Below are 17,802 nucleotides of genomic sequence, written 5' to 3'. Positions count from 1 at the left end.
GTCCCTCATCTCATCATATGTAAAAAATATCAATATATTTTACCCCCTAAGATTTGACGCTCTTCAACTCCACTCCATCATCACAAATTAAATACAAATACTTGTAATTTTACACAATCTAAACAAATCTCCACATAAATTCATTGTCAAACATAATTATAATTATAAAGATTAAAATATTTTTAAATCTTTAACTAAATATATAAGAAGAGTATATGGGATGTGAGGTTCGTGCATGACGGTATAATATATAAACATAATTAATATTTCTTAAATTTATCAAAATTTGTATCTAATTTGAAATAGAAAAATTATGTTTATATTAGCATCTAATTAAGAATGGAGGAGAGAGTATAAAAGACACGACATTAATAAAAAAAAAGGGCACTGGATAAAAATGAATTTTTTTCATTTGATTTAAAATATATATAAGAGGATCAAACAGAAAAATCAAATAAGCTTGCAAATTAATACTTTCTTTGTATCAAAATATATAATATTTTCACTTTTTAAATTCATCTATCAATTCATAGTATATAAAATAAAGATTAATTGATAAACTTAAAATGAGAAAACAACATGCAATTTGATACAAAGGTAGTATTTTAAACTACTTTTTCCAAATGATTGGCAAATCTAGAAAGAAAAAACGTATACTTTCGTTCCTCACGTTTCACCTGCAACACTTTTTTTGTCTCTCTCATTTTTTCATTAGTCTAAAAAAATTAGGTTTTCCGTTAGCGACCATATATACTCCTTTGTTGTTAATTTTGCATGTGGCACTAATGTGGCACCTAATGCTGCCTACTCGACTAACATGCCAATATATTTGTGATACGTGTCATCATACTCATAAAAAAATTTGACAAATAATTTTTTTTGACATTTTGCATGCAAAAAAATTGTGACGTTCAAAAGTTATTAAGAATATAAACTGTTATATTCTATTATGTGTAAATTAAACCAGTACTTAGTAGGTGTCTATTTATAGACAATGTACAATGACATAAAGTAATACGAAGGAAAGTATAAGGACCTAAGTAGAGACAGTCAACTACTATAAGGACTAAACTATATAATCCTATTACCCCCCTCAAGCTAGCCGTTGCTACACAGTGACAATGCTAGCCTGAAGATGTACTACAAGCTATGAAAAACAACTGGAAAGACGAGACAAGGCTGCAATGGAGGCATTCATACATGGTCATCACCAACCAGAATATATGAATAAGGCGAAGTCCCAATCAATACGGAGCAACAAACAACCTAAATCAGAATGATTGACTTCCATGTATAGCAGAGCACAACATGCAGCCAAAAACCCTAAAATCGAGTAACTGGATGCAACCTCAAACAACAAGAATGCAGGAACAATTCTGAAACTGATTGGCTAGATTATGAAATCAGATTCCAAACATTTCGATCGAAGAGGCGATTTGTGTATGAAGAAGAGCGGTTTTTTCTCGACGAAGAAGAAAGCAATCTGGTTTTTCGTGTTTTGACTATTCAGAGGGACAGAGTGATTAGCGGAAGGTTAAATACTCAACTGATACAAAGGAAAGTATAAGGACCTAAGTGGAGGGAGTCCACTAATATAAGGACTAAATTATATAATCCTATTAAAGTGAAATGTCAATTTTTTAATGAATTAGATGATATGTGTTACAAATATATTAGTCTGTTAGCTGACTAGACATAAACTGGAGTGCCACATAGGTATCACCTAAGAGAAGTTAATGGCTGAAGAGTATTTTTGGTTGCTCGAGAAAATGGAGAGGTTTTTCAGGCAGACGGAATACGTGAGGGACTGAAAAAATTTTACGGATAAAACATGTGGGATTAAAGTATACTTTTCTCACTCCAAAAAACGGCACTGGATAGAAGTGCTAAATATTTACAAACTAAATCCATGATATATTTTTCAATGCATAGAATGGAATAATCTTTATAAACCAAATTGACCAAAATCACACTGCCCCTAGCCTCCGTTTCCAAAATCCCATCCACCGTCCTAAATACAAGTCGAAGAAAATAGGATTTTATATGCTAATTAGCATCGGAGCTCTGGTCATTGTTGTTATCTGGCTCTGAATCTTGAATTCGTCTCGATGGACCTTGGAATGCACCCCTTGACTGCCCTCCTGCCGGACGAATAATGTCTCCTATCATCTGATTTGCTGATCCAGACAAGACAGGCCAGAAATCATATAAATGAACGCACACTGTGATGATAATAAATCAATCAACTATCATAAATATACATTAGGTCCATTCCACACATAGCCATACCTGATTTCAGAGATTTCATAAAAAGTTCCCTAGCAAACTGGATTTCTCCCTGGTGTGCAATGACAAATGAAGTCTGCAAACAAGTAATAAATCTGTCAGAGCTCCACAATTTGCGGCTTAAATTATTTAATCATTTACCGACACAGTTTGTGTGCCAAGATATGTTGTAGGATGTCGATGAAAAGAAATTTCCATTTTACCAATAAAGGTCCACTGTTCTAAATGAAAAGATCAACTTCAGGACTATGCTCACCCATTTGATTGGGAGAGATTGGTTGAAAGAAAGAAGCTCAGGAAGATTTCTCAAGAGAGATAGGTTACAATGAAATGCTTTAATCAAGTTAAAATATGAAATAAACAATCATGTGTTATGCAAGCTCTTACAATTCGGCAATTTACGAACTCCGTCAGTTGGTCAAGGTTTACTCGGTGCCTTGAAAGGAATGGCCGCAGATATCCCTCGTACAATTGCTTAGCACCCTGTCAGATGGACAGTTTATAAACAAGGCAATTGTGCTGTAAATATCTTATATACATATAAATTCATAATTTTCAATTTACTAAAACCAAATTCGAATAGGTGATATATCCACGAGCTGAATCAAGCATTGTAAACGAAATTTCCAAACATAAAATAAAAATTCCGCAGCAAGACATTCAAGTAAGATGCAGAGGTATGGTACTCCAATTAACTTCATTATCACTTAAACAGCAATGCTAAAAAGAACCACAACATCTGATGCAATAAGAACAGGGAAAGTTGTAGCAAATAGCAAGCTTACATTAGCAGTCGGAAGTTGTAGCCAAACAAGAAATGCAAATTTCACATGGTAGTATAGTGGAATCCTGAATGGTACAAGATAGAATAACATTCTTGTAAGGAAGGCAAAACTAAAATAGAAACAAGAACTTGGAGGGAATGGCCATAGTTTAAGCAAGGGGTAAGAAAGAAAGGTACTTGAGAGAATTTTGTCCGCGAACACCTCGACAACGCTAAAAGATCCATAAACTGCAAGAGACCAAACCCTGGAATTTTAAGTATAAACAATAAGACAGTTATTTAAACTAAGAAAATGATGGGAGCAACAATCAATGAACCTGCCCAATATACGAGCCATTTCTGCTGCTCATTCTGATCTTTATTCTCTATGGCTTTAAATGTTGAGTAAACGGGTAAGCCAATCCCGATAGAACAGCTGAAAAAGCAATTCTTCAGCAAATCAAATCAAACAAGCCAATTAGGGGTATTTATAAGCTTATGTGAGACTGACTAACCATGCCGCCCGAGTAACCACGTTGGAGCCAAGTGGAGAAAGGAGCAACTGCAACCCAACCTAGGTCAACAGAAAACGATCAAAGCATTGAACTTGTACAATGACGAAGAGTTCATTCATACAGGATGGAATCAAGTTATACATAGTTCAAGGCACTCAGCAATAAGAAGATAGAATCATAGAGAATCAAGAACATACTGCAACTAACATAAAATAGTGCAATGAACAGCTAACATCCCCAGGAAAAATAATAGTAATAATTAAGAAGAAGAATCTCACAGTTGTGGTATTACCTTTCCAAGTTTTACATGACCTAATAAATTTATGTTTCATTTCATGCTAGTTCTAACTAAGGCAAACTATGAATATTTATGAGAAACAAGCAACAAAGTGATTTTATCAACAGTGCAAAAGAAATGTACAAACCCCAATTCACAAAAGGAGCGAACCTCGGTAGGGAGAGCCATGAATTCACTTTTGTTTGCAGAGAGATTGAATTTGTGATTCTACTCAAAGCGACGAAGTTTCGTAATCGTATCGTATGAGCAATTCTCTTCGAGTTATTTTTAATGTGGAAATTATTTAGAAGAAGAAGGCCCAACCCCTGTTGGCCATTGGGTTTGTTCAAAAACAAACATTTACGATAATAAATTGATTTTTTCTTTTTTCAAATTCGAACCGATTTCAGTTCAGTTCGATTTTCGGCGTGTAAAATATTTTCACACGTATTATGCCGGTATCAAGTTATGATTGTATAATATTGCCAATTATACAATTTTTAAAGACCGTTGACGTAGAAGGAGCAAGTAATATAACGGAAACGTAAAGGTTGGGTCAAAACAGTACACTTTTCAAACAAAGGACGAAGTGGATCAGAAACGCTAAAAATACGACCAAACGGTTACTTTTGCCTATATAGTATAGTAGCAGTAGAATAGGGCATCAAAGAGTATTTTCCAAATAAACATATTTGATCTTACATTAATCCTTACTTCATCATTCATTCACCAACTCTTACGCAATAGCCTTGACGCATTCGATTAAGGTTGCTCCTCTATAGCCTGGAGGTCACGAGAAAAGACGGACTACAACATCTTCCCAAAACGGGTGAGTCTTAACACACCACTTTATCAACTCTCACGCAATGCTAGAGCACAAATCTCTTATGAAGATTACCCCACCATTAACCTCTGACTAGTCATTGACAAAAGTGCCATTCTGAGTGGCAATAATAAATGACAAATATTTTCGAATTGTAGCCAATCAAACTTTCAATAAACCTCAGACTACGACGGAGTCCAAGAAGATTTATTCATCACCTTTTTCAGGAGATAACTTGCTTCTTAAGGAACCTTCAGTTTTTATTTCAGTCTGCTATGCTACCAATTTGAACTTTATAGCATTGATTGATGACGGAACACAACGTTGGCAGCAGAACAAATCGATCTTGCATCATCTGCACGAGAGAAATTAATCATATTGTGGTCATCATCAGTCTTTTGAGATTCAATTCTCTACATACTGAATTATCAGACACAACAAACAACAGAAAGAATATATATATATTACCTGCAATTGCAGCCAAATTAAATTTGGAGGGCACATTTGTCTCTGTCTCTACGGTAGCTTTGGCTGCTGCAATACCAACAGCCACACTATGTACAAGATCCAAACCAGCGCAAAGAGAAGCAAGGGTGGCCCCACCAGATTATCGCCGGCTCCGGTAAGCCTAACGACTGATGCACGGACAGCTGGAAGATGAGCAACTAAAAACTTCTATCAGAGCTGGAAAACATTCTCAGAGGATGGTGTGCTGATGACATGATCTCATAAAGTTGTCTATTGAAGCCACTAGGTTTGTATTTCTCCGAGCTACTTCTTGTTTTGATTATCGTGAAGTTTGGGTTTCCTTTGGTGCATAATAATACTCCTTCCGACCCAATAGTCAAAATAATTACTTTAATACCTTTCTCAAGCAAAACCCAAATGGCTGGTTTTAGGATATGAAATAATTGTTCTACTGACGGCTTGTCTTCTCTGTTACTCTTGTTGATTGGATGAAATACTTCTCCTTCAGACAAAGCATTTGCCATCGCAATTAGTTCGTCTTCATTTGGTGAAGCAAATGTTATCTGTACATAGCAAACATTATCTGAGACTTGCAAACTGTTTTTGTCAGGAACAAATGAAGTATAAATGGTTTTTACTTCTGAACACTATAGAAATGGACAAAGTTGCTCCTCGACTGCCATTCACTGTAAATGACACAAATAAAATATTGAAAGACTCGCTCACATGCTTAGCGATTGAAGCAATCCGTCTGGATTTTGCTACTGATACAGGCTCAAACCATACAGGAGTACAGCATTCTTCGGCCACTGAAATAAATGGAAATGAAAAGAAGCGTATTAATCAGAAATGCACAAAAAATAAACAAACATGTTCTGTGTGTGGGAAAGCAAAAAATGTACATTTGCAAGCTGCTTCTAAAGCAAGAGGAGTTAAGTTTGCATCAACCATCACTACTGGAGATGAGGATATATTGGACTTAAATTGCCGAATCCATTCAGGAGTAAGAAATTTTTCCTGATTAAATTAAAGTCATCATTAGAGAATTAAATTTCAGAAATTGCAGGAATATTAATAAGCCCGATTTTGCCATCAAGATCAACTTACAATTGCAATTGCTTCCAGGCTTGCAACAGCAGCAGCAGATTCTCCATGTACATCAAGAATATTGCACACAACTGGAGTTCTGATGTCTTGGTGCTTCCTGATGCCTATTCTATCAGTAAAATAGTGTGAGAATTGAGAAAGCACACTTGGTGAAATTCAATATTTTCAGACTGATCTAAAATATTTAGATGGAGCAAATTTCACTTCAGAGCTTAGTTGTCTGTTAAGACAAACAAATGATGGAAATAGAGGAGATAGGACAATTATGTTGCCAGGAAAACTGCACTGAAACTAAGGGTCGTAGTATGAAGAGTTTGACCTTTTGTCGACAAGCCAGCAGATATCCAATGCTCCAAAAGCACAGTTCCTAAATTGAAAATAAAGGAGAAATAAATAATAGGGAAATTCGAAAGCTACAGTGATAGCAATAAGGGATATTTCATGTAATATAGAAAAATGGCAAGTTACCTGCCATGTCAAGCCCCAGAGCACTGATCATGTAAGGCTTTGCTCCAAGCTTACTCATGCATTCTGCTACATTTCTTGCTACACCTCCTAGCACATAATTGACCTGAAGAGGTTATGTTATTGGATCAGCTTCGTTTGCAAAACTATAATGAACCTTCCCATAGTCTAAAACCCTGTATTTATTCTAGAAAACTGAGACCACTTCCAAGTTTCTATACTTTGAACCGTCCTACATAGTCTAAAACCCTCGTATTATCACACACTGAACCAGCTAAATATATATAGCGAAAGAAGCCTACACTACATTTATTATGCTCAATATATAATACTCACAACTATGCTTGTTCTATAATTCCAACATTACATCAACAGACAATAGACAATAGACTCAACCCAGTAACTATGTATACTAGATAAGTAAATGCAAATCAAACATTCAGGTTATTCACTATCAAAGTAAAACATCAGAACCAAAATACATATATTTACCAGTAAAATCAACAAACATGTGATATGCAGAAATAAACCCCAAAAATAAGTTTGCATACTTGGCCAGGAGATGTAGTTCCAAGCTTAGTAGGGATTGAAGGAATGGCATGAATATCCAACACCATGCCTCCAATTATTACAGGCTCTGCAGCTTCCTCTTGCTTCAAGTTCTCATCTTTTAACAAAACCTGGAAAAAAAACCCACAAAAAAAGGACTGGAATGAATTTTGACTTAGAAATTAAAAATCAAATTAAGTTTGATTGACCCACATGATCAAACCTGATTGAGAACATGATTATTAGGTTCATGTGGTTGTTTGAGGTGTTTGGAAATAATTCCAATTCGTCTTTGAGCCTCCATTGTATTTGTTCCCCAGCTCTTCATTACATGGAAGTCGTATGACGACGGAGACTTTAGTTACCAGGACGAGATTCTAGAATATTTTTTTCAAAAACTGTTTTGGACTAAATTGAAACATAATCTTAAGTAGGAGGAGCGAAAAGGAAAACAAAGTGCTTGAAATTGGGTAAGGCTCAAACGCTGCTCTAGTTGTAGTCCAAGAACTTACCGATTGGGCTATAAAAAAAGTTTTATATCTTTGTGGGACCGAAACAATTTTTTTTAAATTCTTCCACACCGAAATGAATTAGTAATTTACAAATCTTTATACTTCAATCTTATCTCTTTAGTCAACATGAAAAATAAAATAAAGTTATTTTAATTGTATAATTCTTTATGCAATGAAATTTTGATATATATTTCTGTCTTGGAATAGATGTTGTTATTTTTTTTAAATTTATTCAAAAATTGATGTATCCGGTTATTATTATTATCTAGATATACGAAAATTTAAATGAATCTAAAAAATCAAAACGACATTTATTTAAAGGAGTATAATTTTTTCTCTACTATTAGTTCAAGATTTCACATAAATTTATTTTTTTTAATATAAATAAATAATTAATTATATGATCATTTTACATTATTAAAAGTACGGATTTTGAATTTTTAATCCAACGGACAAGGGTGCAGAGGGTCTAGATTTCTCTTATAGATAATAATAAGAACAAAGTTGAGTTGTTCTCACTCCCATTTCTAATCATTTTAAGTTGTATTTTAAGTAGGAAAGAAACTTAATTTTAAAGTTTTGATTATTTTTCAATTTACAAATGGAAAGGATAACAATGATCAAGAACAACTTAATCAATACAAACTATGATCTCGATAGATATATAATATACGAAGTACTCAAGATATTATTCACCGCCACTTTTGCTCAGACGCACATTCACCATTTACTACAATAGAGGTTCTTGCTGAGATTGCAAGTATACACACTTTTTATATTCGTTATCTATTCTAACAACATAGAAAAATCAACTACTTCATGGAAGTTATCGTTCGTCCAATATTACTTGATCATCATTCAATCGTAGATTGGGATACTATCAAGATACATAAATGATTTTTTTCTTGATATCCACGTTTAATTTATATATCATTTAAGATTCACATCCTATTTTATGCTGCAACCAATTTTATATAATACATAAATCTTGAACTATGAATGTTCAAATGAGTCACTGTTTAAATAATTGGAAAACTCAAACGTCGATCAACAACTTTTTTAAATAAATTACATGCTAATTCGGCTTGCATTGAGTTCGTAATATTAATCAAATTGATGATGGGAATTAACAGTCGGTTGTTAAAATCATAAAAAAAATCTTATATGTAATCTTCTACAAATATATTTGCTTGTTATTCTGTCGTAGATAAGTATCTTAATGAATATTGTACATTAAATTACTTTATGAAGTTATCGATACAAAGTGAATTATTCTATCTTCGTTGTCGTCCATTGGTCTGAGTTGTGAGTCTCGACTAATCTCAAACTTGATCCATCTTAACCATTGATCAAGATTATTTGTGATATTCTAATTTTTATTTTATTTATATGGACAATTCTAGAAAGGAAAATTTCTTATATACCTTTTCAAGATTCTAATAATGGTCTTTGATTAGGAAACAATTTATAAGATCAATTAGATGTTAATTAGGAAATAATCTATTTATATGATAACACATTGACTCCATAATTTATTCTACAAAAAACAAACAAGCATAACAAATATATCATTTGAAATCAAGAGGCGTGTCTGTTGACACACTTAATTTTTTGATAGTAGCAAGCTAATTATATCAACTTGACTTATTTGCCTTCTATTGCCCTAATCAATATCCTGCCTTATTTGCCAACTCATTAAAAAGTAATGCTAGTAGTTTTACTTGACATATGTTATACCAAAATTAAAACAAGAAAATGTTGCCCTTAAACTCAAGAGTTTTGTCTCTATATGGTTGGCCAATGTTGTGTATGAAAGAGAGCGCGAGGGAAAATCGAAAATCCACTCTTGGAATAAGATGAAGGCATTGATGAAAGATACATTTTTTCCTCGTGACTATAGGCAAAAATTGCTCAATGAATTTTCAAAACTCAAGCAAGGAGAGGGATTGGTTGAAGATTACATCGAGTCTTTTGAGCATTTGATGTTAAAATGTAGGTTAAGGGAAGAAGGGGAGGTTACCATTTCTCAACCTAGGTGAATCTTGTTGGGAGTGATATTGAACTACAAAGTTACAATACTTTCAATGATGTCAAGAGACTTTCCTTTCAAGCCAACATAAAGCCTAATCAAGCTAGGAAAGGAAATGGAATAGCTCAAACTCATTCCACCACTTTCAATAAGCAATCAAACTTCACACCAGGGCCATTCACTATCAGCAATCCTTCTTTGAGCTCCAACAGTCATCCAAGGACTCTAAATGCCCCTTCAGTGAATTCTCCTAGAGTTGGTCTATAAAGATCACAACTCAAATGCTTCAAGCGTGGTGGTCTATTTCACTTTCTCAATGAGTGCCCCTCAAATGCCACTAGAAGTCTTGCTTATATGGAAGATGGAGGTCAAGCGGTTGAAGTGGCCGAGAATCAAAATGCTCTTCCCATTCAAAAGTCTATAGAATAACTACAATGCTATGGAGATGAAGATGGCGAAATGTTGGTCATAATGAACTTGTTGAGCATGGAAGCCAAAGATGAATATTGGAGGAGGAAAGCACTCTTCCTTACTCTTGTAAGTCTAATGGCAAGGTTTGCGAATTGATTATTGACAAGGGGCATGTAAGAATGTAGCAAATGAAAGCATGATAGAAAAGTTGGCCATGAGCTACTCCACACCCCAAGCCCTACATATTGACTTGGGTAGATCCTCAACATGTCGTAAGAATATGGAAAAGGGCCTTGGTTCAATTTTCTATTGGTCAGTACCATGATGAATCTTGGTGCGACATTATACCCATGACGCCTTGCCATTTACTCCCTGGGCATCCTTGGTTGTTTGATAGAAGAGTCCATCATGATGAATATGTCAACACTTACACTATTATGAAGGATGCTACCAAGTGCACTATCATGTTAAGTAACCCTACCACACAACAGGGGAAGTCTTCATCACAGAAACCCGATATTTCTCTTCTCAAGTCTCTAAGTGGTTCATGGCCGAGCTTGTTCAAGGTAATCCCCTCTATCACCTATATCTTTGCTTGGAAAATCAACTTGATGGTGTATCGAGTGACGAAAATCACACGATAAACCAACAACACCGAACAGGATGAAAGAAGACCAACAAAAGGAACAAAATAAGGCCTTAGTCGAAATTCTGCCCTTGTAGAATGAAGGTAATCTTGTGAATAAGTACTTAAATAGTTGAGAGCTCTCTAAGTGTCAAATGGATAGATAGAAACCAAGACTTGCAATTCCCCCTGAGAAGGCGGAAACTATATTCCTAGGAAAAGAAGTAAACGGAATTTTGATTTTAAAGTAATCAAGAAACTTGTAGTTTAGAAAGAAACTACATTTGAGGATTTTAGAAAATCCACAACTAAAAAAAATGCACATAACAAAGTGTTTTTTCAAATTTCAATTCTGAATTTTATTGAATCACAACACTTATTTATAGGGATTACAAGCCAAATTCAGCCAAGAGGCATTTAAGGCCATACATGAACTTGAAATAAATGAAAAATACTTAGATAGACTAAATATATTGCTTGTAAAACTTAAAAACATAAAGATAATCTAAATACATTATTAAAGATGTGATAATAACTTCAGGTTCATTGAACAATTCGACCGGCCATGTATAGGGGGATGAATGCAACTAAAACTTTGAGTGTTCATGAACTCGCATTAAAGTAGGATTCATGCACTAGGAGAATGTTCATGAACTGGCATTAACTTTTGTTACATGAACCTTGGAGAACTCAATAATTCGGCAACATAATGTGAAAGGAGTAAAGTCATGGAGTAAAATGCAAGGGAGATGCATGTACTTGCATTCAATTCGGTTCATGTACTTGGAGGTGCATGAACTTACATTTAAACTTGGAGACTCTTCATGTAAAATGGTTGGTATGAGCTGAAGGAAAGCTCAAGCTGGTTTAGAGATTCTTGTCCGAATAGCATTTAATGTGTCTTGGAGAGTCTTGTCCTTACAAACCGAATTCTTCTCATTGTCTTCTAATCGAGGAGTTGAGCTGATATGAGTTGATCCTCATTAGGACGGTCTCTAATAAGCTGAATCTCTTCTTGAAAAGATTCCTTGAGCTAATTTAAATCTGGAGGAACTTCTTTTGAGCTAAGAGAACCTTCAAAAGGCAGATAATTTGATAAAAGCTTCATCTCTTCTCCTTGTGGATCTTGGCCGAGAACTTTGGGAGAAAATGGTGATGGTCCTCCATCACAACTCATGTGCCCAAGAGTTGGATGCCCCATGGTCAACACAACCCCTATGTAGACAATCCTTTTAGCTTGTGTCACATTTTGAACCCTACTTATGGTATTGTCATGTCCAAGCCTCCTCGTGAAGTTACTATTAATAAAGGTCTCCTAAAGCTCTCTAGTAGGAATGTGAAAATTGTTGAAGTTTAGTCAAACCCTACCATTCCTCTTAGCTCATTGAAAGTTGTCAAACCTAGTCCTAGCAAACCAAAAGTTCCTTGTACTGAAATTTCTTTCGAGAAAAGGTCCCAAATGATCACTACTCTTTCCTCTCCTAAATTGATGATCAAATATCGAGTGGGAGATCTAGTATGTGTCAAATGGAAGGATTGTGGATCTGGTTTGGGAACTAAAAAGAGAGAATTCTTAGAGTTTGTGGAAGATGGACCATTTGAAGTTGTGAATGTCCTTGGCCCTAGTTAATGCAAAATCAAGATTGTTGATGGTGTAGTATGTACATTTTCAGCGGAGCACCTTTAGTGAAGGTGATCTCTTCCTTGATGAGGATTCCCTTTCAAGAGTGGGAGGATGGTGGCGGAGCACCTGTAGCTTTATTTTCACAAGTATCATTTAACAAGGGCCCAAGGAAAGCAAAAGTCAACGCTGCATTGCCCTTGGTCAACGTCGGATCGACGGCCGAAATCCCTGCCAAAGTCTCGTCAGAGCATTACAATCTCACTGAATCTGGATCCAAGCAAGAACGTCAAAGTGGCTAAGGTGGATACAAGAAAAAAAAATGTAAAGGTGATGAATTAATATCATCTTTTATGTTTTTTCATTTAAGTGTAATATTTGAAAACTATTGAGGACCTTTCTTACATTTGTGAAACTCTCATAAGTCACCTGCGCGTGTTGGTTCGGTCCTATCTTTAATTCCATATTTTAATCCTAGAACTATCATGAGTTGCTTTTTGTATTGTTTGTGCACTCATGTGACTAAGTAGTATTTGTATTAGAAGTTTACCCATTATGGGTAGACCAATTTTATGACTAAACATTTTTTCCTAAACTTTTTGAATGTAATAGCATAATCCTAGGGTTTTATACGTCAAAACACTATCACTTTTCATCCATCATTTTTCCCATCCGCCACTCTCATTTCAAAATGAGAAATGTTGTAGACTTAGAATGAAATCACAACAATTAGCCTAAGAATGCTCAGCTATAGACACGTGTACTTACTTTAATTTGTGGTTCTCTCCATTCAATTTTTTCTTTAATTCCCGATTATACCTTCACTACCATTTCCTTATAATTGTTCCGGCCTTTGTTTCTCTTTTTATTTTATCTTTTTCCCGCTTCTTTAATTAGATATGCAAAAGTAAAGTTTTGTTTTCTTCTTCTCTAAAAACAAAAAGATTAAATTTTGAAATTATAATAAAGAATAGAAGACTTAATTAAAGAAGAAAGTCAAACTCTCGATAAGAGATAAATATGATGTATTTTCATTAAATTTTAGTATATTTATACTTGTATGTTGGTAATTTATGGAGAGATGAAAATTTTATTTTTTTCCTTATGGGGCTAGTTACTTGGCGTACTTAAAATAATGAGTAAAAATTAGGAAACAGTCAATTTTTTATTTAAATAGGAATACAAATGATCAAATAATATTATTTTTACTTTAAGAGTAGGTGATTAATGCTCACTTTTGCCAAGCATTGAGTGATCACCATAACATTCGATAAATGCCTAGAAAAGCTGGAATTTTGGAGCGAGGACCTTCTAAATTTGTTGGTGATACGGCATGGGGGCTTTTAGGTAATTTGCACCGTGGAGCTGTAGGTGTCTTCGACTTAGGATCGGCCAGATATGTGCAGCGGTTCCGTCCCCTTAAGGATAAAAGGTCAAGATGTTGGCTAAGAGGTCCGCCCACCCCGAACACTTCCTCCCCAATAAGGATAAAATCACGACTAAGAGCCCAAGAGCTAAATCGATGATAAATCCCAAGTCAAACAGGCAAAGTTTTCCAAGTCTAGAAAGCAATAAAGGGCAGGACGTCGGCTAAGAGGTATGCCCACACCGACGCTCCTTTTGTTAGGACAGTGTAAAGAGAAACTAAGACCTATAGAAGCATTAAGGATAGGACGTCGACTAAGAGCTACGGCCACATCGATGAAGCCGACGCCCCTTCTATAACAGCAAAAGGGTTAGGTCACCGCCTTACCAAGATGAAGCCGACGCCCCCAGCTAATGAAAAACAAAGACTCAAGCAAGAGCAATCAAGAAAATACTAAGACGTCGGTTAAGAGCTACAGCCACGCCGACGCCACCCTTTATTTGGGTCGAAATTCAATCTAAGTCCTAAGTCAGCAAAATGAAGCCAAGCATCTTTAAAGGCTAAGCCCTCGCCTAGTGCCGAAGGCTCTTTTTTGTTGAGACAGACATAATATAGAGTCATTAGAGGCCGAAAGCTACGAGCCGACCCCAGACAGACATTGCAAGCAACTTCAAGCATAACAAAAGCGAGCATGCAAAACAGAAGCTCAAGAAGCAAAAGCGCAAAAAAAAAACCAAAAATCTAGAGATGCGTAGAATCGACTTACTGCAATTATAAAGTCAAAAGCCGTGACCAGGCAAATACACAAAATTCGATATTTACAAGGCCAACAGGCCGATATCTATGGCGCGCAGGCTTGAAAAGCTAATAGAAGTGACAACAAACCAAATGCCTAAGAAATCACGATGTAACGTTTGCAGGTATTTCTGACGGAGTAGGGATTGGACCCTCTTGATAAAAGAAGAAGTCAGCATAGACAAGTAGGCCACACAAGACCAAGCATGGAGTCATAGCAATAGGTTAGTCCTGATGCTCTTAAGGAAAGGATTCTAGGCATTATCTGAAGTTGGATGGAGCCAATATGACACCATCACCGAGCTTGAGACCAAGAAAAAGGTGGAACCGGGGACGAGTCAGTCCGAATCGAACATGACTCCGCCATCGCCCAAGCCCCCTTCTAGCTCGCACTTGTACGGATTCCACCGAGCTTGAGACCAAGAGAAAGGGGGAACCGGGGACGAGTCAGTCCGAGGCGAACATGACTCTGCCATTGCCTAAGCCCCCTTCTAGCTCACACTTGTACAGATTCTAGATCTTCCCTGTAAGCGTCAAATTGGGAAAGGCTGCACCCACAATCGCTAGGGCCTCACTGAAGGCGTTAGCTTTGATCAAGCCCGAGTTCTCCTCCACGACGTCCCAAGCGTCGACCAGGAAATCGTTCGATTTCTGGTAATCCCTAATAATCGCTTTGGTCTCAAAAACAACCGCCCAGACCTGAGCTCGATGATGGGCATTCTCCTTCTGGGTGATTTCTAGATCCTCCTTCATAGTTTTGAGGACTTGCCCCCGGTCCTCGTACCTTCTCAACAACTCTTGGACATGATTAGCGGCCTAAAACGCAGAAGCCGAGCGCAACTAGTAAAGAAATGGTTAGCAAGTCATAAAGGATGACAACTTGAGAAAGAGAATAGGAAGAACTTACCAGCTTGTTATTACCAAAGGCTCCATCAACTACTTCTTGCAATTTCTTGGTTTCTAACTTCGACCGGTCACCGTGAGTCACAGCCTCGCTTGCCCATTTCGCAAAATAGCTATGATCAAAGCATGAGTTAAATGCATGAAAATGGCCAATGCCAATGAAGGACCGGACACGATTCTCCGTGAACCCTTGCTCCGCAATCGAGGACGCCGAGATCTGTCACCCTACGAAATTTGACTACTCATCAGGCTCTAGCTATGCCACCCAAATAGTAGTTGAATCTAGTAGGTGACAGATTCGGACACTCTGCTCCAACTATGGATTTCCTCGGCTCCACTCCCAGAGCCGAAGTTATCGCAATCTGCCATCCGATAGAGTTAGACCTTTGCTCAAGCCTCGACGTCGAAACTCAAATAGGAGTTTAACTCTGCCGATGGCAGAAGCATGACACTGACCTTGGCCCCGCACATGGCTGGAAGACAATAATCGGCTGAAATCTCGAGAATCTGTCTAGAAAACGAGCCCAACCGTTCAAACACCTGAGCCATGCTTCTCCGATTTTCGGCTCCATTCTTGGAGGGAACCCGGGAGCTCAAACAAATATCACCCGCTTTGCATGGCTCCTCAAGATTGGCAAGAGGCCGAGATGCGGAAAAACCCTCAAAGAACAGAGCCCAACGATCCAGGTCCGTAAAAAAGAGTCCATCGTGTTTCCGGCTTTATCCTTTGAGGGAAGTCCGAAGCTCGAACGTTCACCAGTTCATAGCTCTCTACTACCGCTTAGGCTTTGAATCGATGACCCCTGTTGGCAGACGGTCAAACTCTAGAGGTGCCATCGAAGAACCGAGCCCTACAATACATGCCCCATACGAGAGCGTATTACATTTAAAAGCTCCATTCTTCGAAGGAATCCCAGAGCTCGAGTAACCGCCAGTTGCAGTGCCTTTTCACATCACCGACATCAAGACAAGCCGAAGAAAATAGTAAAGCCGTATCTATCTGCAGCAACCACTCAGAGTCAATCATTCTTGAGTCCTCAGCTGCTTGGGATCTAAAAGAAGACTCCATCAATATCGGCTCCGGCGCCGCCCTCTCCGACCTAGGCGTCACCTAAATAGAACTATAAGGGGCCAAAGGATGATCTCTTCCTCTCTCCTCTCTGGAACGACAGTCACAGAACGCTCAAGAAAGCGCTGCCCCTCGCGTTGACCTCTGGGAACATGATGTGACGTTGACCTACTCGAAGACGGCTTGTGGGACTGGCTAGACTGTCTCTGAGACATGGTTACACTCACAGAAAAGGAAGAAGTAAAGCCATGAAGGAAACATTTAAGGAAAATCTAAGATCTGAAGAAAGAATTATCTCCCTCGCTTCCTCTCACTAACGAGGAAGACGACTGAAGCTTTAAGGATGAAGAGAGAAATGGCGATAAAGGGGTTTATTTATAGCAATGACTGGAAACGAGGAGATAAAAAAGATCAAGAGTCCGAAAGCGAAGAGACGCCTCGATTAAGCGAACACTCACCACGTCAGCCAAGCATGCACTTGCATTCTCTCGTTTCGTGCAAAACCCCTTTTGCCTACCCTAGAACGGCTAAATGAGACATCTCTTCAGTTGCCTCATTTATGATAACTGGGCAAAGACCATCGGTCCGTCAAAAAGCATCTCTGAAGAAGTCCTTTCACATAGTAGAAGATGGACATCCTTCTCCTCAGAATTGATAAGGCAGAATTCAAAATTCAAAGTTCAAGACCGGTCCTTCCTAAGAGAATTTGACCGAAGCCTAAGACAAAGACCCTCACTCCGACAAAGGCTTGCGGGGGCAAACTTATCGGAGCAGGGCCAAGTCCTATGCTAAACCGACACTACTACAAATGAAGGATACGACTCCAGGCTTAACGAGACCCACGAGTCCAATAAAAGTCTGCGACGAGCAATATTTCTTCTACGAGCAATATTTCTTGGTAGACCCACGAGTTTGTATGAAATTTGTAAAATTTATTTCAAAGTAAGGCCATTCGCATAACAAACTCTTGATCAATAACTTATAGTAAGTATGTACTGTAATGGTCAATCACTAGCCAGCTAGTAATTAGCTATTTTAATTAAGACTCAGAGAGTAGAGCCTCCTGTAATTTTGCTAACGCAAGCCGACTAGCTGCTGAATAACTTTACTCTACTCTTTTCATCTCACAGTATAATTTAGCTTCAAATATTTATTTATTTGTAAAATAGACGACAAAGAGAATAATATTAATGTTTTAGTCTTGATACTGGTTGGAGT

At 37.2% G+C, this 17,802-nt stretch overlaps 2 protein-coding genes across 2 annotated transcripts; both read right to left on the bottom strand.

The window, feature by feature from the left end:
- Positions 1-2,046: 2,046 nt before the first annotated feature.
- On the bottom strand, positions 2,047-4,780 carry LOC139881831 (HVA22-like protein k). Its single transcript, XM_071866236.1, has 8 exons — positions 4,745-4,780; positions 3,565-3,623; positions 3,388-3,485; positions 3,214-3,298; positions 3,072-3,135; positions 2,674-2,769; positions 2,290-2,362; positions 2,047-2,177 (listed from the first exon to the last, which is right to left on the bottom strand). The coding sequence occupies exons 1-8, from the start codon at positions 4,778-4,780 to the stop codon at positions 2,047-2,049; spliced, it is 642 nt and encodes a 213-aa protein (XP_071722337.1).
- Positions 4,781-4,957: 177 nt separating this feature from the next.
- Positions 4,958-7,557, bottom strand: LOC139881830 (pseudouridine kinase-like). The gene is given in 11 exon segments (XM_071866235.1): positions 4,958-5,019; positions 5,133-5,261; positions 5,264-5,335; positions 5,338-5,695; positions 5,859-5,941; positions 6,035-6,149; positions 6,246-6,343; positions 6,559-6,606; positions 6,708-6,810; positions 7,256-7,384; positions 7,477-7,557. Coding segments are annotated over 11 exon segments (1,278 nt in total).
- Between the last annotated feature and the right edge of the window lie 10,245 nt (positions 7,558-17,802).

Source organism: Rutidosis leptorrhynchoides, unplaced genomic scaffold (genome assembly GCF_046630445.1).
Source record: "Rutidosis leptorrhynchoides isolate AG116_Rl617_1_P2 unplaced genomic scaffold, CSIRO_AGI_Rlap_v1 contig201, whole genome shotgun sequence".
Lineage (NCBI taxonomy): Eukaryota > Viridiplantae > Streptophyta > Magnoliopsida > Asterales > Asteraceae > Rutidosis > Rutidosis leptorrhynchoides.
Note: the sequence above shows the minus strand (reverse complement) of the source record. Positions and strands in the feature narration are given on the sequence as shown.